This window comes from Gadus macrocephalus, chromosome 9 (assembly GCF_031168955.1).
Source record: "Gadus macrocephalus chromosome 9, ASM3116895v1".
NCBI classification, from domain to species: Eukaryota; Metazoa; Chordata; class Actinopteri; order Gadiformes; family Gadidae; genus Gadus; species Gadus macrocephalus.
The window spans coordinates 2,572,329-2,596,848 of NC_082390.1; the positions used below are offsets into that span (position 1 = coordinate 2,572,329).

Genomic DNA, 24,520 nt, shown 5'->3' on the forward strand with positions numbered 1-24,520 from the left:
GACAACTAGATCCCACCTAGGTGGCTTTTACTGGGCTCGTCCAAATCAACGCAGGGTGGTGATTTGATGTTGGAACCGGTTTATTAGCGAGGTTGAGTAGGATACACAGAGGGACTGTGATCTCTCTGCGTGTGTTTTGTGATGGTTGGTTTTGCTGGTTAACCGGTGTGCAGCCTTACTGTACGTCCACACCAGGAGCGACCAAAGCGCTGCGAATTTTTCTGTTCGCTTTGGTCGCTCAAGTCGCTCATGACGTACAATTCAATTATGCAGACGCATTTAAAGGAGCCGTATGCGTTTAGTAGGCCCTACAGACAGCCATATCAAATATTGAACTCTCCCATACACCTTGGCCATATTGCCGAGACGGTTTTGCTTGTTCGATAAAGTGCTTCGTCAACAAGTAGGACAGTGATTCCCCCCAATATAAAAATCCTAAAATGTAGGCTAATTACAACCGAGAACAAAAAACCCTGCGTGCTGTAGTAGTTGAAATATGTTTCACTGATCTGGATCTGCAAATCATGATCTGCACTCATTCGTCGCATTCAAAACAAATAGACGTTTAGCGCACATGGCTAATTTGCATACGTGCACAGGACTGGTTGGCTCCGCAAGGCAAATAATGGAACATATCTATCTATCTAGGTCTTTCTGTCTATCTATCTATCAACGCGTGTCTAGTTTTAATGTGATGTATTGTGTGTATGTCCAGTCAGACTTGTTCTGTGTGGTCTTGTAGGCTACTGTCCTGTGTGGGACGAACCACCTAAATGGATTCCCGACGATTTGTGTCGTTTGGTATTAATAAAGACTTGACTATCTATCTATCTAGACTATTTAATTAAAAATTATTCACCTCAGGCTCCGTGAATAGTGGGGAATAGAGGGATAAAAGACAAGAGATATATCCCTTGTCTTTTATCCCTCGTCTTGTCGATTAGTTTGTTTATGTGACGGTTTTGTTTAAAGCATGCTACACGTGATTGGTTGGTTAGATTGGTGGCATGTAGAGCAAATTATAATGATTCCCGCTTAAATACGAACGTTCTAGATGTAGCCTATAAATACTCCCGCTTATCATCACTTGATATCCAAACCACTATGGCGTTTCGATCTCTGAACTGAAAAAGGGTGGGTTCGTACAACACCGGGTGCCCAGTTACAGCCGCGATTAATACTTCAGCCGACATTTTGTTCAGTGAGTGAATAAAGGTAGGTAGGAACCAAAGTGCCTGCCGATGTTCCCTGGGATCCACGCAAGCGAAGAGCGTCTACATTCCGATTGGCTGTCAGTGTTTGGTCGCTGAAGCGAATAATAGTCATTTGCATAAAGTTAAAAAGTTTTCAACTTCTTTTTGACGCTCTGGTCGCTCAACTTTGGCCGCTGGTAGCGTTGGTCGCTTTGGTCGCTTTGGTCGCTCTTGCCCATAGAAAGTGAATGACTTCCGGCGATTTGGTCGCTCAATTCGCTTCTGGTGTGGACGGACAGTTAGTCAGCATAGACAATGTTGGTAATGCAGCAAACGATGCGATTAACGTGAAATGCGGTTATAGTTTAGATAGATTACAGTGTTAAGGCCGGTGTTTATATTACCATGTGCCCGTAATCCTAATCCGTGCAATTCGCCGCCTGATCGATCATATATGCTGACTACAAACTATGTAAATAGTGTTGTAAATAAACGTCCAAAGCTTTACAAATCTTATTTGTTGTTTTATTAGTCCTTAATGTGCAAAGTAAACAATGAACAAAGTAAATAAGGTGCAAAGTCAAACCGGAGAAGTGATTCCGGAAAAGATTTTGTCAGAGGACCAATCACAGCGCTTGCCGTCTCCGTTGCGTCAACGGCTAGTCAAAAAATATTTGATTCGCATGTAGAGCTACAGAGAGGCTCTCAGACAGGCTCTCCGACAGGCTCTCCGACAGGCTCTCCGGGTCTACGTACGGCACTTTACGGAGTAATATGAATCAGCCTTTAGACTGGGTACCCCCAGCCCTTTCAGCCGGCGATTTAAATTCCCTCTGCAGTGGGGGCTGGAGAGGGGCAATACATTTCTTTCTGTTTCCGATCCCCTTTTACTGGAGCCAATCACCAATCTTGCTTTTCTCCCTTGCACACTATTGGCTGGTTTAACACAATGACGACAGGGAAGCGATTGCTGCGCTCGAAGCGATCGTTGGTCTTATATTTGGGGTGCACTTGATTGTCAACGGGGACTCGATTGTCAAGGGGGGGGGGGGGGACTCGATTGTCAACGGGGTGGTGGTGGTGGGTGGGGGGGGTGCCTCGATTGTCAACGGGGTGGTGGGGGGGGTTGCTATTTTAAGTGCAATATTTATTCATAATGTCAAAATATAACACTTAAAAAAAAAAAAAGTCAAAGTTAGATCTAACTAATAATGCATGTATTTAAAAAAAAAAAAGGGATGTTTGACACATGTGTGACACTTAATGCGCAACCGGATGCCCAACCTCGGACCAGGGGGGGGGGACGACACGACACGACCCCCCCTGGCCCCCATGTCGCTATGCCCTGCTCTGTACTCCGAGCTCTGTCTTTGTTCCCAAATTCTTCTTGTAACTTTAATGGAAGGGGCTATCCCTTGATTTATTATTATGTTCTGGTGCCTACCCCATGCAAACAACATACGGTTGGAATGTTGGCCTTCTCTCTTAGACAAAGGGACATTCAAATCTTCACGCAGGAGGAAAAAAAAAAATAGAAAAAAAAATAGTATCTTGCATAGGCCCTCCAAACAGCTAGAAACGGCCCTGTCTATAGATCTATGATATGGACGGCACGCGCCTGGATTGCAGTACGGAACACAGCCGCTTCTCTGCCGTGACGGTTCTGGTGGAAATTGGCCTTTACAGTGACCAAGGGAAGTGGGAATGTACTGAGTGAGCCAATGCGTGCGTTGCAAATGGTTTATATGGAGTTGCCAAGCTTCTGCTGAACCATTTAGGTGGAGCGAAACGTGAGCACACAAGTAGTTTCCTAGTTCCAGATTATTTTAAGGTGTGTACCTTAAAATAATCCCTTCTGCTGATATTTGTCGAGATGTTTGACCCTTCTTCTATTGAATATCTTTGTATTGTTTCTTGTCTTGAATTTGTTTCAGTTGGTCAGGGTGTTCATTTGAGTTCATTTGATAGTCCAATGACGCCATTATGCCTTAGTTAAATATCTTGGCTTTGAATGGCACTTATAAATTACGACGGAGTATTAGGGCCACACATGGAGACATATTTTTTTTTTGCCATGACGAGATTAAAGTCGACGCTTCGATTTTAAAGTCAACATTTCGACATTAAACTCGAAATGTCGAGAATAAAGTTGAAATGTCATGTCGACTTTAATCTCGACATGTCGAGATTAAACTCGAAATGTCGAGAATAAAGTTGAAATTAGTTGGGAGGGATAGCAACCGCTCCAAGGGCCTGCACTGAATTCAATGGCTTGTGTGGATAATTTGGCAAAATTGTATTTCAGAATCGGGTTTAACATGGGAAATGGGCAGATGCAAAGATACAGATGGTTGCACCTCCGTGCAATAAATAAAGGTTATGTTGTGTGTCGCAAAATACAGTAAGACAATTTATCAAGTTGCTTGATCCTGAGGGTGTGGAGCAAAGGCGAGCCCGGCGTCTGAGGCGCAGGCAATATCACAGCAAAGGTCCGAAATGCACTCATATGGATCGGTACGATAAACTAAAGCCATACGGCATTGCCATCAGTGGTTGCATTGAAGGTTTTAGTCGCTATATTGTTTGGATGGAGGTCTACACTAGGGCTGTCACTTTTTATTCGAAGTTCGAATATTCGTTCGAAGGTGGGGTGAAAAGTTCGAATTCGAAGTGTAATTCTCCATTCAAACTGTGTGTGCTGCCGTCTCATAAGAACTTCAGACCATTTTAAGTAGTCTGCTTTCGATCCAGCAGAGGGCGCGCTAAAATTTTATATCAGTTTGACCTGTTGCCGACCCTTTTGGCCTGGCTATCTGTATCGAATGTTGAATCAACATTCGATACAGATAGGCCAAGAGGGCTTTGAAACAAAACGTAACTGAAGAGAACGCGAACCGAGATACGGCTATTAAAAAATTGCTATAAAAAAAAATTTAGAATTGCGAGGAGTACAATGCTGAGCGGACCATAACGACACCATCACATTTAAAAAGCAGCGTATGGAAGCATTTTGGCTTTTACACCGTGGGTGGAAAAGTCACAAACAAAGACAAGGCCGTTTGTCGTCTTTGTAAAAGAGAGCTGTCGTACTTATCGACAACATCAAATTTGCGCACTCATCTGCTAGCTTACCACCGAAATGTAGCAGCAGAGGAACAACTGCCGAGCGGAGCAGCACAGAGTGTACAGCCGCGCGAGTTATTGTTAATGTGTAAAAGACAGCCGCACTTGTGTGTCGGAGCTTCCTCTTGTTGTGTTTACAAATGTGTTATCAAAGATGTGTTTTTATCCTGTGCTGTTATGAATTCAGTAGGTATACGTGATTTCCACAAGAAATAAAAAGAGCAACATAAAAAAATCAAGACTGTTGTCGTGTTCTATGGGGGGGGGGTCGAATGTATTCTAATTAATTATGGACATTCGAAATTCGTTCAAATTTCATTTTTGGAAAAAGTGACAGCCCTAGCCTACACCACAAACAATGACCCCAGGGTTATTGCCGACCACCTCGTGTCATCCGCTGCACGCTTGGCAGGATGCCCGTAGCGTCTGCGTGCCGACAGAGGAACGGAAAATGGACACGTCGAGATTAAAGTCGATATGATGTTTCCACTTTATTTTCGACATTTCGAGTTTAATCTCAACGTGTCCATTTTCCGTTTCTCTGTCAGCACGCAGACGCTCCGGGCATCCTCCCAAGCGTGCAGCGGATGACACGAGGTGGTCGGCAATAACCCTGGGGTCATTGTTTGTGGTGTAGGCCTCCATCCAAACATTATAGCGACTAAAACCGTCAATGCAACCACTGATGGCAATGCCGATGGCAATTCTGCTTCAACCTGTAGGCTGTGTTTTGGAGTTTGGTTTTTGAGTGTGTTTTGATGTGTGTGTTCATTAAAGGCAACTCTCGTAGCCGTGCGGTGTAAAGGGCGCGAGAGTTGCATAACCGCTTGACCTGGGCTCCCATCTCGTCCTTCCCGCGCTGCTCACCACAATATCGCGTTGCCCTGCACACCACAGTGAGAGTTTCAATTCGCACTAGCAGTTAGTCCCCCGTTCCCTCCCTTGTCCGTTCCATTTGGGAACATGTTTAGCAAGCGTGTTTTATTTCACTTGATCCATATAAATTAATAAATTAATAAAATTAAGGGTGCCACCAGAGGGCACCAACACATTTGCCGCCCAGACGATCGCCTATAGGTCACCTATGCCGATCGCCGGCCCTGAGTGCGTAAGACAGGTGTTTTAGCAGAGTACGGGAGGAGAAGCGGCTGTGGTGAATTCTGTGTCTCTGTGAACTCCACAACAAGTGACTCTTGAGTCACTTGTTGTGTTGTGGGAAGCTGGTTGGGACTCTGCAGGCCTGACCTCGACAAGTATCTTGATCCACATTTTGTGGTGCCAAAACAGAAGTTAGCAAACTGTTAACTTGGGAAACAACTTCCCCTATCTTGCCATAACTTATCTCAACAAGCATCTCTGGTGACATCCCTCTGTAGGGTCAGGGTTAGGGTTAGGGCATCTGTAGTCTGGTCAGAGGGGCGTGGTTAGGGTCGGCTATAAGAGACGACTCTCAAGGGGCTCTCTACAGTGAGGTCAGATCCATACTGACGATTCCATTAGTTCCTGGAAAGGGAAGAAAGACCAGAGCGGAGCCACCAGGACAGGTAAGGAGGATCGAGGGTGGTCTAACCGGGATCTATGGGATTTTTGATCTCTGGGTAATCCTGACTAGCTTCTAATCTAATATGTAGTTCTGCCTCATATGCGTATACATGCCCGTAGCCAGCTCTGATGTCACCAAGGTCCAGACCTGTGGAATTATTTTTAGAGCTAGCAATTAAACTGGATGGCCTCAACAAGGCCACATGCCAGGGCACCAAGGCTATGCGTTAAAAACTATGATTTCGATTTCACTTAAATTGACTAATCCACTTCTAAAAGCGATAATGCCTTCTTAATAAACAGTGTAACACTTCTAGAGAAATAAAAACACAATTTGTAGCAAAATAATCATTTATATGTAATTAATATTAACCCGTTCCCCCCAGGATGCTTTTAATATGTAGGAGCCACTACCCAACTCTAGTTTCTGAAAAAATCACAAGTGGATTCTGTGGCCTACATATTATAGCATGTATTTTCCTATATTTCTCCAACATTTGTCCCGTAATTTCCTGTAATATTACAACTTGTTCCTAGAAACTGCATCCTATCCTTTGTTGCACTTATAACATTGTGCAGTGTGCACACGCACACCTGTAGCTGTTTTTTTCTCTGCCCTGGGAACTAACCGTTCCCAGGATAACCCTTCCGCCTCGTTTCCACATACGTACATTCTCGTATGCGATCCAACCGTCTCCGACCGAAAGTCCATTCATTCCTATGTGATTCTCCGTAATGTCCGTTTTTCCTCCGAGACTCCTCCCCTCCGTAAGATTTCTGTCCGGTATGTCCGTAATATACGTTCAAAAAATTTAACTTTCGCCGTCGTTTTACGGAGATACCGTATGAAAGTTTTTATGTTTTTCACAAAACATCTAAGTACCTGGCAGGCCAAACTCCTCACCGATCTCTTTCCAAGTCCGTTTTATTTTTATTTTTTATCTCTGTATATGTCGATCCTCATGTTCCAAAGTACCGTTCTCCTATAAACGGCCATTATCATACGCTCCCCCATCTTTTGTCCGTAAATAAATTCATGTCCGTACGTAAAACACTAGCGACTCCTTCCGTAAATTTACGGAAGCACGGATACGAAAAACATACGCATGTGGAAACGAGGCATTCCACTCTCTACGAGCTGCAGCAGAGTTCAATGTTGTCATAGCTGTTACGTCATTAGCTTTCTGACCAATAGCAGCTCAAGGCCTACCTGGGTTGTACCACTTGGCGGGGGAGGGGGCACAGGGAGGGGCCGCTCATTTACTCCCCTCTGCTAATAAAGACTTGGTTGCGACGTTAACAGTTTGTGAGCGCTTGTGTGTGTTTGTATGTGGGACTCAGACAGTGAGTCAGAGGCTGCGAGCGCACAGCTCTGGCTGACGGCGCAGCAAGGAACTTTTATAAACACAATATTGTTATCCCGCATTAATCAGCCCGGCAGCCCCAAAACGTTAAGGGCCCACCGGGAATTCTCCCGATTACCACACACACACTATTACCACACACACTGTGTGTGTGTGTGTGTGTGTGTGTGTGTGTGTGTGTGTGGTAATAATAATAATAATAATAATAACAACGCACACACACAATGTGTGTGTGTGTGTGTGTGTGTGTGTTATTCAATGGCCTGGTAATGTTTATACATGTAGGCCTACGGTAATATTCATACTAGGTGCTAGCATTGGAAATGGCATAGTGCTAACGCCAACCCCTTTAATTTTTGTATTATTTTATACATAAACACCGCCTGCTTTGGTTGTCCGTAAGTTTTCGCCCTTGGATCTTGTCCTGTGATTTACTTTTACAGTTTGAAATGTCTGCATCTTTTGTCGAGCATTTTGAGGATGCATGAATATATTGATGTACATTTCTGTTTCAGGTTATTAATCATGGCGACTACACTGGAAATCATCGGTGGACGGAAAGGCGTAGGATTTGAGTTCACCGGCCGTGACAATGGCGCCACCCTGAAGAAGATCGGTGTGGCAGTGGGCGGCTCACAGATCAAAGCTGTGCGGGCAGAACTGACCGACGGGCGTGTGCAGACCTTTGGAAATGCAGTCACTTTCAGTGAGTTTACGTTTGAACTTGGCGAACGCATCACCAAGCTGTCCCTGTGGGGGAACGGTGCCGGGACACGTCTGGGTGGCATCAGGTTCTGGACGAGTTCTGGACGCGAATTCTTCGAGTACATGAGTGACTGGGGCCTGAAGACCGAGTACTCCATCGATGTGGGGTCTGGAGTCTGCCTGGGGTTGGAGGGGAGAGCTGGCTCAGACATCGACTCAATGGGATTCCTCTTCATCAATGCCATCAAGTCGTCTGTGCTAACCGACATGACCTATCCCACCCTGGCCATTGTTACACCCCAGGTGAGTGCTGCTATGTGTGGAAGACATGAGTCTGAATATGGCAGGATAAGTGGGCCAATGCATATTAACAAGTGTTTCTTTATTAATTCCGAAAAGCAATTGAAGTGGGATAATTTTCCTGCATGAATAGCACCTGTTTTTGTAGTAGGTGGGGTTAGGGTCCAGGACAGAAATTGGCACCTTTTAGTCCCCTTTCCTATCACTAACAAAGCATGTCTTACACTTATCTTTCAGAGGGCAGATTACTCTTATATAATCAATCAAATGTATTTTATAAAGCCCTTTTCATATCAGCAGTTGTCACAAGGTGTTTTTTTAAGAAGAATGAGGAAAGATTTGTTCTGATCAAATGCGTGTTGGCCCACTTTGCCTTCCATTAAGACAACACGATTAGTCCTGTCCACTGTATAAACATTTTATTTGATATGGGGTTGACAGTTATGTCTTTTGTTTAATTACATTAGGTCAATAAAATAGTGTCACCACTTCTTTTGAATTTCTCCACGGGGGATTAATAAAGTGTTAAAGTCTAAATCTTAGACAAAATAAATTAGTTTATATTTTCTGTACTGGTTATTAAGAATTATTTTGTGTGCTTCCTGAACAATATCCATATTTTTTGTGTTTTTCTGTGTCTGTGTGTGGGGTATGTAGGTAAACAAAGAATATATAAAGTCGCTGAAATATAAAAACGGCACTACTGCAGATCAAGAGGATAAATTTACGTACAGCAGTTCTGTGACCAAGTCTACCACCTGGAGCACCACCACTAAGATTGAGTCCACCGTCAGCCTGACTGTTACAGCAGGGATCCCGGAACTGGTGGAGGTGTCTGATGTGTTTAGCTTGACCCTGGGAGCGGAGCAGACCTCCTCAATGACCAAAGAAGAGACCATAACCGAATCAGATGAGGTCACTGTGACGGTCCCGGCAGGAAAGATTGTGAAAGTTGAGGCGTCAGTGGGACGAGCAGTCATCGACCTCCCCTACTCGGCCACATTGAAGATCACATGCCTGAATGGCAGCGAGCTGCAGTTCCAAACCACCGGCAACTACAATGGTGTGGCTTACACTGCAGTGACTGTAAAGTCCACTGAGTCTAAATATGTGAAGAAAATCGAATAAGATGCATCAACATCTTACTGTATACAGTTTTAATATTGATTGCATAACATTGGTTTGATTTCTAATGTAGAGTGACTGTCGCAGATAAATAAATCATCATCATAAACCTGCTTGTGTTTCCATGTCCATCCTTAGAGCTTGTAAAACAATATGAAAATGAGTCTGTCTAGCTGATCCCATTATTTAACGTTTCAGTTTAGTAAGTGATAATTTCAGTTCAAATATTCTATATGCTGTTAAGAATTTAGTTTTCCAGTCCAATAGTCTTGATAGATAATACGTTTCTGCACACTTCCAGTCAGATGCAAATTGCTTTAAAGTTGGGGTTTATGCTAAATCGCTTCAGTAAATGTGGGTCAGGTAATGCTCTAAATAGTGCCAAAGATAATTCATGACACAAGTGTTCCAAAGATACAGTACATTGCCAACAGAAAAACAGCCATAAAGCATGTTGGTTCTCTAACCTTGGGTGACCTCTGTCCCCAATACACGGAAAGAGTTCACAGCAAGCGTTCAAGAGGAAGGGGAGATCTTAAAGGCATATTGTACGATTTTCAGTGATATGCACTTTTTAATATGTTGTTGAAATTGGTTTATACATCCAGACAGCAATAAATAACTTATGGGCAATGAAAAAGAAGCGAAAAAAAACCCAATTCTGTATCTGCTATAAACCTGTTAAAATGCTTACCAATCGGAGACATTGTACCCGAATCTAAAGAACCAATCACAAGCCTGCGCGTTCTCTCCCCTCTGTGTACGAGCCTGAGCCGGCCTGAGCGCGTTCACGGAGGGCAAAGAAAGCGTTGTTATCATAGTAGTTCATGACAGTGGACTAGACCTAGTGAGCCTACAACGTTAACACGATGGAAGAAAAAAAACAGAAGTTACCACTGCCACCGTTACTTGCCCCGGTTCATCCTTTTAAAAAGGCAAGAAAAGGAAAGACAGAAAATGAAAAGGCAGCAACAAAAAAAAAGTTGGAGAATGCTCGAGGAAAAACGAGAATAAATATTGGATTCGCTTTTCAGCGATGGCGACAGCTGAGGGAGTTGAATGGCCTGAAAAGTGACGCAATGGTTGCCGTTGAAGTAAGCCGTAAGCAGCATTAGCGCTCGTGCACGGCTCTGTGTCGAGGGGTTGGGGCAGGGAGTCCTGAAGGGTGGGGGAGGAGTTAAACGGAACTCCGAAGAGAAGCTAATTTCAAATCATGCTAGCTCTCTCACATCGTACAGTATAGCTTTAATATTGAATATTCGCAATAAGTTCTACTTTAATATTTGTCCACTTGGTTGTACGTTTTGTGTAACCTGTAAGTCAAGTGATATCTTCAATATTGTCATATAATCATTACAGTATTAACAAAGATAAATCAACATTTGTAGACAAAAAACACAAATCCTGGAATCCTTTTGTTAAACGATTTGTATCATAATTTTTGAATCATCAAAGTAGCCACCTTTTGCAGACATAACAGCCGAACAAACTTCCTACAATGGAAATCAAATATTGCTTGGGATGCTCTTCCCAACACTGATGTTCCCACAAATGTGTTTCACTTGTAGGTTGCTTTGTTTTCACCCTTCAGTTCATCCTAAACGTAAACTTTAAGTGATAAGTAACTTTAACGCCTCGTGCCCACTACCTCCGTCCATTGACTGATCCCATTGACTTTGAATGGGGACGGACGCGCAATGCATTGTGGATCCGTCCGTTCCGTTGGAGCCTTTGGCTCCGTCAAAAAGTTGAAGTTATTCAATTATATTATATGTTGAAGGGGGTCGCCGGCCCTCCGCTGCGCGTCGGGGCCGGACAACGCCCCTTAACAGTGGTATAATGAGCACATACCACAGCCTGGCGTGATCTATTGCTTAAATAGATCCGAAATATCAGCATGGGAAATCGGCGCACCAGACCCATGAACCTATAAAGAAAGACGTAATCTCAAGCGGGAGAGAACGTTTGCGGGGCTGGTTTGTGTCACTTAAGTACAGGGCTCTCAAGTCTCATGCATTCTGCGTGAGACACACGCAATTCAACCCATGCACACACTCGAACCTGGTCTCACGAAAATATGTGATACTGTCACGTTATTTAATCTATTGAAACGTGATCAGGGACACGTATTTTCTAAATTTTGTATTTCAATTGGAAGTATTTGTCGTGTCACTAAGCACGACTTCCAAACTAAGGTTCTGTCCGGGGAGCGTTCTCCCTAATGTCCCTTATGGAGCTCCGTACAGATCATTCATTGTTGAAAATTGTCTGTGATAACTAACAAATGACAGCTTTTGGCCACCCGTTTCTACTTAAAATTGTCTGTGATAACTAACAATATGACAGCTTTTGGCCACCCGTTTCCACTTTCACCTTTGATACTGAGAAATTGTGACAATACACAGATATATTAAATGCAGGTGCGCTGCTCTGTAGGCAAACCGCGAAGGAAAAAAGGGTAGCTGATGCATCTGTTCTTTTTAGAATTGTATGTCTTGATGTTTATTTTATCTAGCCATCTATTCTCTTGTTTTTGGCTATGTGAATGAACGTCCGCGTCGATGCCTCACAAGTCCAGTGTCGCGAGCGGACGTTGCCATGACATCTAGAAATCATACCGTATTTAATGGGCTACATTAATATTGATGTGTAGGGGTTGATTATAACTCGTGAATAATATTGTTTAGACCACGGTCTGGGGGAATACTCGTATTCTGATTGGCAGCAGGGCGTGCATTAACACCTGATATAGCCCTACAGACACCTGCTGAGTAGTTCCAGTCAGTGTTTAGATTCTCTGCCCGAGCCCGACGCGGGCCGGGTCGGGCCGATATTTCCCACCACTATACTCGGGCCGGGCCTCGATCGAGCGTTTTTATTTTTATTTTATCATTGGTTTATTGGCCTAATCTGAGGAGAAATCTATGCCATAAACAGAAATATTATAGGCCTTTATTACACGGGTCTTCTCAATGCCGTGGAACGCTCCGTTCACTTGCATGGGTAGTAGTCCGGTGACTTGTCTACCCCAGCATCTTCCGTTGCTAAGCGACGTCACCCTCTTTGCGGACAAATTATTTCTCTGCTGATCAACACTACGAATGGCCAAAAGACTTGTATCCCCCCCCCCCCCCCCCTTAAATAAATACTATGGCAGAATTATTATCATTATTATTATTCTCATTCAACTTCAACATGTGTTTTTACAGTAGAGTGGTGGAGGGATGACGTATGTTGGCCAACCCGGAAGTGAGCGTCGCCCTGGATTCCCTCGACAAAAAGCCAACGGGTTTTGCCATTGGATTGTGGATTATTGCAGAAACACTTGCATCTTTGAACCCCCCCCTCAAAAACTGAAAATAAATAAATAAATAAAAATAACCGTGCTCCAAAGAACGAAATGTAAACCAATGAATTCTGAATTGGAGTGTTTCTCAGATTTTTCCATGCTCCACATACAAAATGTAAACCCATGACCTTTTGACCCCAGACTTCAAAAACGTGGCCACAGGCCAGCTGTGTCTACACACCTTAAGCCGCAAATTTACACCTCCATCCCACAAAAAATGGGGACAAGAAACTAACCTCTGTCTAATGTACATTTACTGTACTGTTGGAGGTCACGCCCCTTTTCCGGCCTTTTCGAGATAGCTAGGGATGCTAAAATGTTTAGACACATTTTCCGGGGCCCCGAGAACGACATATCCGAGATTTGGAGTTCTAGCACTTAGAGAAAAAAAGTTTTCCCAAATGGACTGTCATTTGGACAAAGCCCCTCAGAAGTGTTGCCTGCAACACCTAATGGTTCAGAATGTGGTGGAAAAACAGTTTTTGAGAAAGGAAGGTCCTACCGCCCTGAAATTTGAATACCTTATTCTAGGGCATAACTGGGGCACCCGCACCGAACTGGCCCGGTCGGACCCCGAGGGCAGGAAGGGGGGGCCCTTCCTGCCCGAAACTTTGCCCGGTCAGACCCCGTGGGCATGCCCCCCCTTTCGGCCCTCGGGTGTGCTTATGTCGAACTTGAACCCATATTTTCAAGGCCGTGCTGGCACCACATCTATGGGGTTAAAATGCATGATGATAGACCGGCGAATTCGAACCCCGGTCGCTGGCGTTCAGGTCTAATCCACTACGCTACAGCCGCTACCTCTCGCGGTTGATAAAATGCGATGCATTTCTTACATAGGGTGTATTTAAAGTGAATTCCCTAAATTATAGAATAAGGCAGGATGGACGTTGCTTATGCATTTTTAAATCATCATCATTCTATTTGGATTAATGGCGAACAATTCTGCATTTGGCATATTATTTTATAGACAATATGCAGAATCTTTTCACTTATACGCATTGACTGCTTGATCTATCGTAAAGGTGAGAAAAATGACGCAAAAAACGCCCCTTTCAAGTGAACGTGCACTGAACCTAAAGCGGAAAACCTGGTTCAACTAATTGAATCTAAAGTGAGCTTCGTGGTACCATTTAACTCTGATTGCTAGTTGCGGCTCTGTCGAGCCAGGTTTTCCCAAGAAAGCCTGAGAATGTTCAGCGAGGTTCGTGGTATACCCCCCGGAGCGATCGCAATCCCATTGTTTACCGACCATGGAAGTACAAGTTAACTTCATAAATATGAAAGACTGCTCCATAAAACATATAACACTAACAACATAGTAAATGTACGTAGGCCTAGAAAAAAATACAGTGCAATGTTATGGCTTAAGAAACAGATTCCTTCCAACTATTTACGAAAAATGCAATCAATAATTTATATACAAATAAATCCCTACATATCGATCAGCAACGAGGTTGGAGTAGCCTACCCACATAAATAATTGTAATACAACAACATTGTTAACTGTCATACACAGCTAAACAAGCAAATGAAAAATTAAATACTAATGCAACTGAAATGTTTATTAGGCTATTCAAAATATTATAAAAATGATACCGTAATGCACCCGTTCTTTTTCTTTGAATCTTTTGAATAAATGGATCAATAAATGGTGAATCGCAATGATCGCAAGCAGAGGAATGTGAGACTCATTGAGCAGGAGCTGAACCCGTCTAAAAATCCCTTTATCACTAAAACACTTTTAGTGATAAAAAGTCACCACAGTCCCTAATAACCATCAACGTCATTTGTGTTAAAGGGGACCTATTATGCTTTTTAGTTTATTCATGCTAAGGTGCCGGACAATACAAGAGCAAAAACATAATACATACATCCAACACGCATTAACAACAACAAAGATGGCGGCATGAAAAGGCGATCCCTAAGAAGCAAGAAATGCTTGTAGCGGGGACCCGTGACCCCACACACACACACACACACACACACACACACACACACACACACACACACACACACACACACACACACACACACACACACACACACACACACACACACACACACACCCATATCCTCATCCCAGGCACACACTTCCACAGAGAACACGACACATACATCTCGCAGACACACTGACAACACTAGGTTGTAACAATACATTCCACCACCGTCATATGTAGGTGACGGCTTCATATGACAGCTTCTGTTTTAGATTTATTTTGAAAGCCAAGAAGGACTGGGACATTTTTATGAAGCCTTCAAGCTTATTCCATATCTGTGGTCCCCTGGAAACAATACTCAGGCTAGTGCACCCCTCCTAGTGGCCCCTTTACACCACAGCCACCCCCCCCCCGTCCGTCCGTCCGTCAATAACGGCAAAATGTCGGAAATAAGTTACACATCTTCATTGTAAGATCCCCTCTCAGGGGGCCTACGAAACCTCAGCCCCAGGGCCCAATGGCAGGTTAAGGCAGGCCTGGGTATAGTGTGTGTGCACTGGACGAGAGACAGGTACAAGGTACAAGCTCACATAGGCGGGTGTTCATATTATTTACCACCTGGTACATTGTGCATGCATTGTGATAGGTGTTGATTTCAGGAAGCTTGAGGAGACTATATGAGTGGAACAGTAAGGCAGTTGGCGCATTGAATTTTGACCAGGATATTGCACGTATAATCTTTAATATATATAGTAATTCAGCAGACACCTTTATCCAAAGCGTATCAAATAAAGTGAATTTAGTTTTTTTCACATGCATAAGATAATAGAGGGGTTAGGAATGTTGCCAACTAGTAGGCCTAGATTACGGAAAACAAAGTCAGTTTTGTCTTTGATTTCAAAGACAAGTATGAAACATTATTCTCCTAGGAATCGACGCGTTTAAGGGAGTGTACTTCCATAGTCACAACTACAAGACCCCTGATTAGTGGAGGAACAAGAAGGTGGTAGTGATTGGAATAGGGAACTCAGGAGGAGACATCACTGTGGAACTCAGCAGGGTCACCAAGCAGGTTCATGACTCTTTTATAGACCCATAAATGCTAACTAAAAACTAGAATGGGATATCTAAATGTGTTACCTATTTTCGCTGAATCACATTGGAATCTTTTATTCTTCCTCATAGTCACCCATTTGAATGTTTCATGCATCTCTTAACCTTTGCAATGTTAGCCATGCGTCCTTCCGTTTCGATTTAATAATTTACTTTTCCGATTGACCAGTCTCTTCAGGTTTACCTGAGGACACGGAGGGCTGCTTGGATCCGAAACCGAGTTGGAGACAATGGCTGGCCCGGGGATATGACTGTCAGTAAGGCCTTGACATGTTTTAGATCGCTCCTCCCATTTAATCTCGTCTGCAGCATGATAGAGAGAAGTCTCAATCAACGGTTCAACCACAGGCTGTACAATCTTAAACCAAAACACAGGTAGTCAGTACATGATGTCGTCTGCCCCGAGTCATGTTTTAACAGTCTTGTGTCCACTGTTTGCTTCATGTATCCAAGGTCGTACTTCAAGGATTTAACTGGTTTGCTAAGACCCCAGGTTGATGGCTGACATTGTCTATGTTGACAGGTGAATCAGCCATGACCCACCCTCTCTTGCAGTCCACGCATTGCTCCAAGATTGGGAAGTTGGTGAGCCATTGACATCCTTTTTATTCCAACGTGTGTTTAGCATCTCCCATAGCTGGATCTTGGTTTTGTCCAACACAATTTAGCGCATATGACCAGCCCTGGCTAGGTAGATTTCCTCAAATTGTCCCCACAAACGATCAAATCCTCAAGTTTCGATCCGGTATTTACACGCACTGCGCATGCTCATGGACTGGGAAGCCTCTACATACATTCACACAACCGGTACCTGCACACCTCAGTCTCCAAGTCTGTGAGCATGTGGCATTTTTTATTTTACCTTTATTTATCCAGGAAGGTCCCATTGAGACATAATATCTCGTCTTCCAAGGAGTCCTGGCCAAGATAGCTGACAAGTACAGTTACAGTATGGAGATGACATAGACCACAAACAGACTGACAAGCAAAGCATAAGCAAACAAAAAGAACAAGCAAGAATACAAGAAGACAAGTACAGTTTAGGCACAGAGAAGACATATACCACAAGCAAGAATACATTTAAAAGTGTTAATGAGACAGAGAAAGAGCTAGAAACAGTGACACTGTTTCTAGCTGTTTAAGAGATTTTAAAAATATCTATGGAGGCCAAAGGCTTCAGATTTATTATGTTCTGAAAATCATCTCAGGCGTATGGCGCATAAGAGCTGAAGGAAGTCTTACCTAATTCTGCATGCATAGCTGGGATGTTTAGGACCAATTTGTTTACCGACCTAGGGCTGTTAGCACTGGTGTAGCGTGTTTAGAGACCACAAATGTAGGGTGGAAGTTTACCAACCAATGCTTTTGCAATAAAAATTAGAACATGGCTTTTCCTCCTGAGTGACAGTAAAGTCCATTTGACTATTTCATATAATTTGCAGTGGTGTGTTCTTGCTTTTGTATCTATCACAAAACTTAATGCTGCATGATACACTACATCCAACTTTTTAAAAAATAAATGGGAACATGCATATCATATGTCACCATAGTCTAACATAGGTAAAAAGGTACTTTTGGGCTTAACCTGGCAGCATAAGGAAACACTCTTTTGGTCTGAAGTAGAAACCTAACTTTGGTCTAAGCTTTTTTTAGAAGATTATCGATGTGTGCTTGATAGTTTAAGTTCTCATCAAGCCAAATCCCGAAACATTTGTACGTTTTTACCCTCTCTAACAGGGTGCCATCAGCAGTTGAGATTTCAATATTAGCTAGTGATGAGCGGGAACACGTAAAAATCATGTATTTTGTATTTTTTGTATTTTTAACTAGTCTCAATTTAACTAAGGAAGGTAGTAATAAACTGAAGGCAGTCTGTAGATCATCTACAGCTGTCCTCACCGACAAAGCCAAAGTCTAAAGAACAGTGTCATCGGCATAGTTTAGTCAACATTCCACCGTAAGTGATGATCTTCCCAACCGCATCCTGTCCGGAACAGTAAAGGTCAAACACAACATCCGCAGATTCCAAGGATCCAGTGAGGAGTTTGATGATGGCAGTGTAGTAGAGAATATTGACCTTGTGGTAGGAGTGATTACAATCACACACAGTCCCTCACACACACGCACAGTGCTATTTCCCAATTCCGTATTCTTGATCATATTTTCAGTGTGATCCCATTGTGTCGCAGGAATTGCCACTGGGTACAGCTTTTCATTTCCTTTTCTCGCCTCCAATGTGCTGCCAGTCTCTGGGAACAAGGCCTCACTTTATAAGTACGTGTTCCCTCCGGATTTGGAGAGGAACACGCTGGCCGTCATTGGACCCGGGCAGCCGCTGGGAGCCATCATGCCCATCTCTGAGATCCAGGCTCGGTGGGCCACCCGTGTCTTCAAAGGGGACACACGCTCTATTCGTCTTAGCGTCTCAAGTCACCCTGTTCTCCACCTACAGTGGAAACCACTCAAAACCACTCAAACGCAACGATATTCTTATTCCACACAGGATGTGTCAAGTGTCCTTCAGTAGCCGCCATTTTTATTTTTTTTCTCAAAGACATGCTCAGATATTAATAATTAATAAGAGTCATGGCAGGAGGTGTATCTATCTATATAGAAACGCTTGCCAGAAGTGTTACCTTAACTCATCCAAAATATACGTGATTTTCCTATGTTTAAGTTTAAATACACGTGTGGCCCAGGGAGCCTGCATCTCAGCCAGGGGGTTGATGGCTCCCAGAGCGTGGATGAAGCCCACCATGGCCGGTCTTGGTCGGCGCACGAGGGAAGACGTGGCGGTAGAGAAGCAGCCTATGGCCGCTCGTAGCCAGCAGGTCTGGGGGCAGGAAGGGGAAGCTGCAGTGGTAACCCTTGGCGAACACAACAACATCTACCGGGATGTAACATGTGCTTTAACAAAGTTTGGTATGGAAAAGGAGAAATGGCAGCCATTTCTGGAGCCACCTTCACGGTGCAAGACAAAACAAAACAAAAATACCTAGCTACTTAAAAGAGACAAACATCTTATAAGATAATTAAAACACACCTTGTCTAGAATGCTTCCATCCACAAAGACCACACTGGAACCACAGAACTCCTTCATCTTTGGCCAAATCTGAACCTGACCTGAGATGAGCCGACTTGGGTGCTCATCACTCACAGGATCTGTGCAAAAAACATGGCAACAGAACAGTGGATGCTTTCATTGGATAGTAATAATAATTAACAATTGAAAAAACACCTCTGTTCATGTGTATAATCTCAAGTCAAGCATTATTTGGAGTACAGTTAACCAACAACAATATCTAGTAGATCATCAACTAATAAATGCAAAGTGATCCCTGACCACAGCTCTCTCAAGAGAATTGGGCTCACAACTGAAAAATTTAACTATTACAATTAATGATTGGGAAGGTACAAGCTGGGCTTAGAGAGGATCAAGAATTGTAGCGTTATCCCAGAGTACTGCAACATAATAATGCTTTCTCCATCTCCCCCTGAGCTGTGTAAGCCCGATAACGGTTCTCTGAGTGAGAATTTTATGAACATGACAAGAAGAACCGCAACAAGAATAGAATAAAGAGAGGAGGGAATAAATATGGAAAAAAACAACCTTTGACAAAGAAATGAGAAACATGCGATGGAAAAGACTATCCCTCTGTCACTTTCTCGCCTTGTGCAGCTAAACCCTTGTAACTGAAACAGAAATGACTCCGTCCGAAGCATGCTAAAAAGACCTGCCCCCTCTCTCTCTCAAACAAATAACCAACATTTGAAGTTCCAGGCATTCCCTCTTGAGATCAGAATGCCTAGGAATGAAGTTAGAGATGGACCTGTGGAAGCTGTTAGCGTCTGTTTAACCGTGTCGAGGCTTGAGGCCATAGAGGCTCTGGTTAAACGCCCGGTTCAGTTTGGTCTCAAACGCCCGACCAGCCATGTCCCATTTCTGGAGCCGAGGTACACCTGTTAATCCGAAAAAACACATTTCCTCTATTCAATACTTTATATGCATTCCCTTGATAAACTGTAATTTAACGCCTCTATTTCTGCTGCTACATTGTTGTGATTTCATACCAATTTTAAGAAATACATTTTTCATTTATTTAACTTTTCTGATGCTCTACTTATGTCGACTACAATATCGCCGCCAATAATTCCCAATCCAAATCACGACTACTCTTTTCCCTTGCAGACCGTCAGCATTGCATCCAATATTCCCAAAGTATTTTCCATCAAATCTCTCAATGTCTACAAAAAACAGCAAGGAAAACAAATCCTATTCACTCTGTTAATAACATGATGGTATTAAAACAATCTTTTAGTAAAATGTGTGGTGAATTATTGACAATTATAATCATATTAATATGGGCTATTTGAACTGGTGCACCGAACACTTCCTTGCCAATCGATATAAACCGTAACAGAATATGAGAACTTCCCTCACTAAGGCTACGTTTACATGACGACGGTCTGAACAGAAGCCGCAAAAGTGGCGTTGCGTCTTCACTTTTTATTCCGCGTTTAGACGAGCGTTTTGGGGAGGAAATCTGTGTGAATACGGTGACGCAAAAGTGTGTGGAATTCTATTGGGTATATGTGCTGTGCTACACGGTGCTACACTATCACACTAATCCTATAATGTCTCGCTGCGGCTTGTAGGAGGACATCGAACGTCCAAGTGCTGTCAGGTGACGACAAGATGGCGGACGCGGTGAGACCGCCAGACCCGGCCCGCGAGAGCCAAATGTCCGGCCCGCGCTGACCCAGCGCATTCACATGTTATAAAAAAATATATAAAAAATATATATATTTGCGCGGTCTGCTATATTTTGCCCTCAGTCCACACTGTCCACTTGACCGTTGACGTTACTGCGTGCATACGTAATGACGTGCTTCGTGCGTTTTCAACTTCACTAGCGTCACCACCAGAGAGTAGCCTCCGCTGCTGTCACTTTCCCGCTATCCGTCTGTCATCCCAGGGACTTACAACTTGAAAATTGATGAAGGAAACAACATTTGCCTAGAAAAGGAAGGTCGACCAGGAGCACCGCCATTTTTAAACCGAATGGACTGACCGAATGAAGTGTTGCTAATGCCAACGCAAAGCCGACATGCTTAATATGCATGAAGATTGTCAGGTTGCCATCGGACAACCTGAAGCGGCACTTTAACTGTTTGCATGCTGTCAGCTTTAATGGAAGTTTCCCAGAAACATCTGAGCAACGCAAACAAAAAATTGCAAGCATATTGACATCATACAAGCGGTCAGTTTCAACCATATGCAAAACGGCATCGGCACAAGAGAGCGCAACAGCTGCTTCATTGCATGTTTCCTGGATGCTTGCTTAGAAGCCCTTTGCTGATGCAGAGTTGATTAAAAATGTGCAATTCACGTCGTAAATCAAGAGGAAAATATCAAAACAAAAGTTGTAGAGCAATTAAAGCAGGTGCCGCTGTCGGCAAGCACAGCAACCAGAAGAGTGAATGTTTTAGCGGAGGATTGCTTTTTCAGTCTACTCACCGATATGAAGAAAGCCGAAGCCGGCATATATAGCCATCGACTCATCTTGTGAGCGAACCGACATGGAACAGCTGTCCATGTTCGCAAGATTTTTTGATGGAAAGATCTTCCGTGAAGAGTTGCTCTGTTTGCTCCCTCTGCCCAGGCGCACTACCGGGGAAATCATCTTTAACGAACTGACACTGTTCTTCGAAAAAGAACGGCTAAGTTGTGTCGGTTGTTACTGAAGGGGCTCTGTCAATGGTGGGACGACGCCAGGGCTTAGTAAGCAGCAGGGCTCCGAACTGGTTCAAGGAACGAAAACCGAAAACGAACGGAATTTTACGATAAACGGAAATGGAAACGAAAACCAAATGGTCTTCAACTGTTCCGGAACAGAAACGTTATTATGAAATCCCCAAAACCGGTTAACGTTTTTTTTTCGTTCTCGATATAGCCTACACAATTTCACAAAAGCATAGCCTATTTCATGAAAAAAAAGATATAGATTTCCGGTTGCCGCGTTCACTTCGCCGCACGCTAAGCTCAGTTGTCACAAATTCCCACCACAACCCTGGCGAGAGGCCGTATGCCATTTCAGTTGCGATCTTAAATAGGCCTTACTCGCACAGTGAAATTGATTTGGAAATTATGTTTGTAATGTAGGCCAGTGAAGATAATATATTGTGCCAGCCCAGGCCTCATGTCATTTCAAAGTCGGGATTTTAAATGTTTGCACAATGAAATGTAGAGTTATATTGGAAGTTGTTGGAGAGACTTGGGTATTTGTCGGCAACATAGAAAATACAACATATTCGCTTATGGCGGGGTTAGAAATGATTGAGCGACCCTCTATGTCTGAGGATCTCCATGGAATATGTATACAACTTACAACCAGGTAAGGAGTTTCTAGCCCACTTATCCAGAGATGATTTTGATATTTATCATAGAATAGCTACAGTCAGCAGCAGCATGCCTGGTATGTGAGATGGATATCGCGAATATTTTTGGATGCTGCCTCGGATTTTGGTGCATTTAGAATACTGTGTAAACTAAGGGCAAATACCAATAGGGCTGGCCCGAATTATTCGAATATTCGAATACTCCTTCGGAAAATTAGTATTCAAAGCTTAAATCAGTATTCTGAGCTTTTTTTTTTTCTTTTCACGTATGTGACGTTACCAGAGTGAGGGAGGCAAACTATAAGCGACACCAAGCAGAGAAGCGAGAGAGGTGGAGGAAGAATAGATATCTGTATCCCTTTACTTTATAACACAACATCAGCGGGATCTCGGGAGGAAAAGTAATGCTTAGTGAAATGCTAACCTTATGCTACGGCCACACCAAACGCGTTACTCGCGTTGGATAACGCGTGTAACGTGCCTAACTTGACGCTTGATCAAGTCACACCAGACACACCATGTGAAGTTATTGAACCCGATTATTGTTATTAATATCTGAGATTATTTAATCTAACCCGATCTAAACTCTATCAGGCACTCAAACACGGCGGCGTTTGGGTTTCCTACCTCAGACTCCTAAATCCAGCCACAGGTGCGTAGCTGCGTAGGACCATTTTTGACACAAAATGGTCAAGCAACATTTTAGCTGCGTTACGCGCGTAAATCTTACGCGGGTTACGCGTTTGGTGTGGCCGCGGCTTCACGCGCCGGTGCCTGCGCTGGATTTGCTAAACAGATCATTCAAAATTGTGCCATAGCAAAATGATTAAACCAAAATGTGATTCTCCAAGATTGTTCAATAAAGCCAGTTTGTATTCCCCACATAACATTCTTCTTCTAAGGCAAGGGAAGGCAAATCATTTTCAGCATCACCTTTTCATCAACAACTGCAAAGGTAATACATTGAACTTCAATAGGGCCTATGTCCTCAGGTGGTCTTTTTAAATAATAGACTGAATTATTTTTTAATCTTATGATACCAAGCTTTAAGTTTCGCCTACATTAAACAAAGTCAACAATGGCACTGCTTTTCTCAAAGTGCTCAGATATGAACAATTAACTAGGCTACATTTCAAATAAATACTTCTCAATTTAGTTCTTCTGTTAGCTTACAGTATTTATACAATCAAACTTAGGCCTACATTCTATAGGCATACAATAAGATCAATCATGTTTTTATCATCATGGTTCCTGTGTTAAAGTGAAGCCATTTTAAATACTGATGAAGTTAGATGAGGCTTTGTGAAATGCCCTAAGCTGACAATCACAACATCGAAGACGTCAGTCTCCCTCTGCCCCGGTTTCCCTTCTGTTTCTAACTCCCACTGGCCTGTCACAAGAGAAAAAGTAGAAAAAGAAAGTCTGGCCTCTGCCGCACTCACCACTGTTAGACACAATGCGAAACAAAAGTAAATGCACACACATCTGCATGGACATAAATAACAACAGAATTAACAAAGAAACATGAATACATAAATAAACATCTGTAGACAAAAAAAACAAATCCTGAAGTCCTTTTGTTAAATGATTTGTGTCATCATTTTTGACTCATCAAAGTAGCCACCTTTTGCAGACATAACAGCCAAATATTGTTTGGGAAGCTCTTCCCAACACTGTTAAAGATGTTCCCACAAATATAATTAGTTAAATATAATATCACGGCCATATGCTGCGTGTGTCTCCAGATGACATTATGAACAGACTGCTTCGGGTTCTCCAACGTCTCTGGTACTTCAACAACAACTCAACTTCATCATACACGCGCGACTAAAGTCGCATGATTAAACTTGCACAAATAACTCCTGCAACGGATTATGACTTGTCGCGCGACCAATTTTAGGCAACAACGAGCAAGGTACGTTTTATTACTCTGTTTTCTGGGAATAATTGACATAAGCAGAAACCAAAAACCAGACGTTTTTTCGTTTTTGTTTATTAGTTTTTTGGTTCTTCTTAACAAAACGAATTTACCACTCAATATCTGGTTTCCGCCGTTGGGCGGGTCCTCTTATTGGCTAGTGTGCTTCGTTGCCCTGTGCTCTTCAAAATAAAAGTTCTTCCGTTTAATAATGTCGACAAAAATATTACTGTATGACACTAGCAGACACAGAGGACCACACCACCCACAGTCAAGACTGACACGGCTTCAAATAACAATAATAGTATTCATAATCATTTGAAAATGAGAACTTCTGAAGTTATGATGACTTCAGTGCAGTTGATGTTTAGGCACAGTTAATACATGCAGAGTAGACCTGAGAGGGCTTTACTACGACATCATTGTCCGGCTCTGAACTATGCGCTCTG

General features: G+C 43.1%; 2 protein-coding genes across 2 annotated transcripts in view; both read left to right on the plus strand.

Moving 5' to 3' along the window:
* The first annotated feature begins 5,720 nt into the window (after positions 1-5,720).
* LOC132464070 (aerolysin-like protein) lies at positions 5,721-9,465 on the plus strand. The gene is made up of 3 exons (XM_060060240.1): positions 5,721-5,860; positions 7,738-8,230; positions 8,885-9,465. The coding sequence occupies exons 2-3, from the start codon at positions 7,748-7,750 to the stop codon at positions 9,353-9,355; spliced, it is 954 nt and encodes a 317-aa protein (XP_059916223.1). The 5' UTR covers positions 5,721-5,860; positions 7,738-7,747; the 3' UTR covers positions 9,356-9,465.
* The window catches only part of LOC132464071 (aerolysin-like protein), a 29,587-nt gene continuing 10,830 nt past the window's right edge, over positions 5,764-24,520 (plus strand). The window contains exon 1 of the mRNA XM_060060241.1: positions 5,764-5,860. The gene's annotated coding sequence lies outside the window, so the exon portion shown is untranslated. The remainder of the gene's footprint in view (positions 5,861-24,520) is intronic.

Coding starts and splice junctions, on each gene's coding strand:
- LOC132464070 (XM_060060240.1), top strand. CDS start 7,748: ATGGCGACTACACTGGAAATCATCGGTGGACGGAAAGGCGTAGGATTT. Junction 8,231..8,884: donor TGGCCATTGTTACACCCCAG/GTGAGTGCTGCT, acceptor TGGGGTATGTAG/GTAAACAAAGAATATATAAA.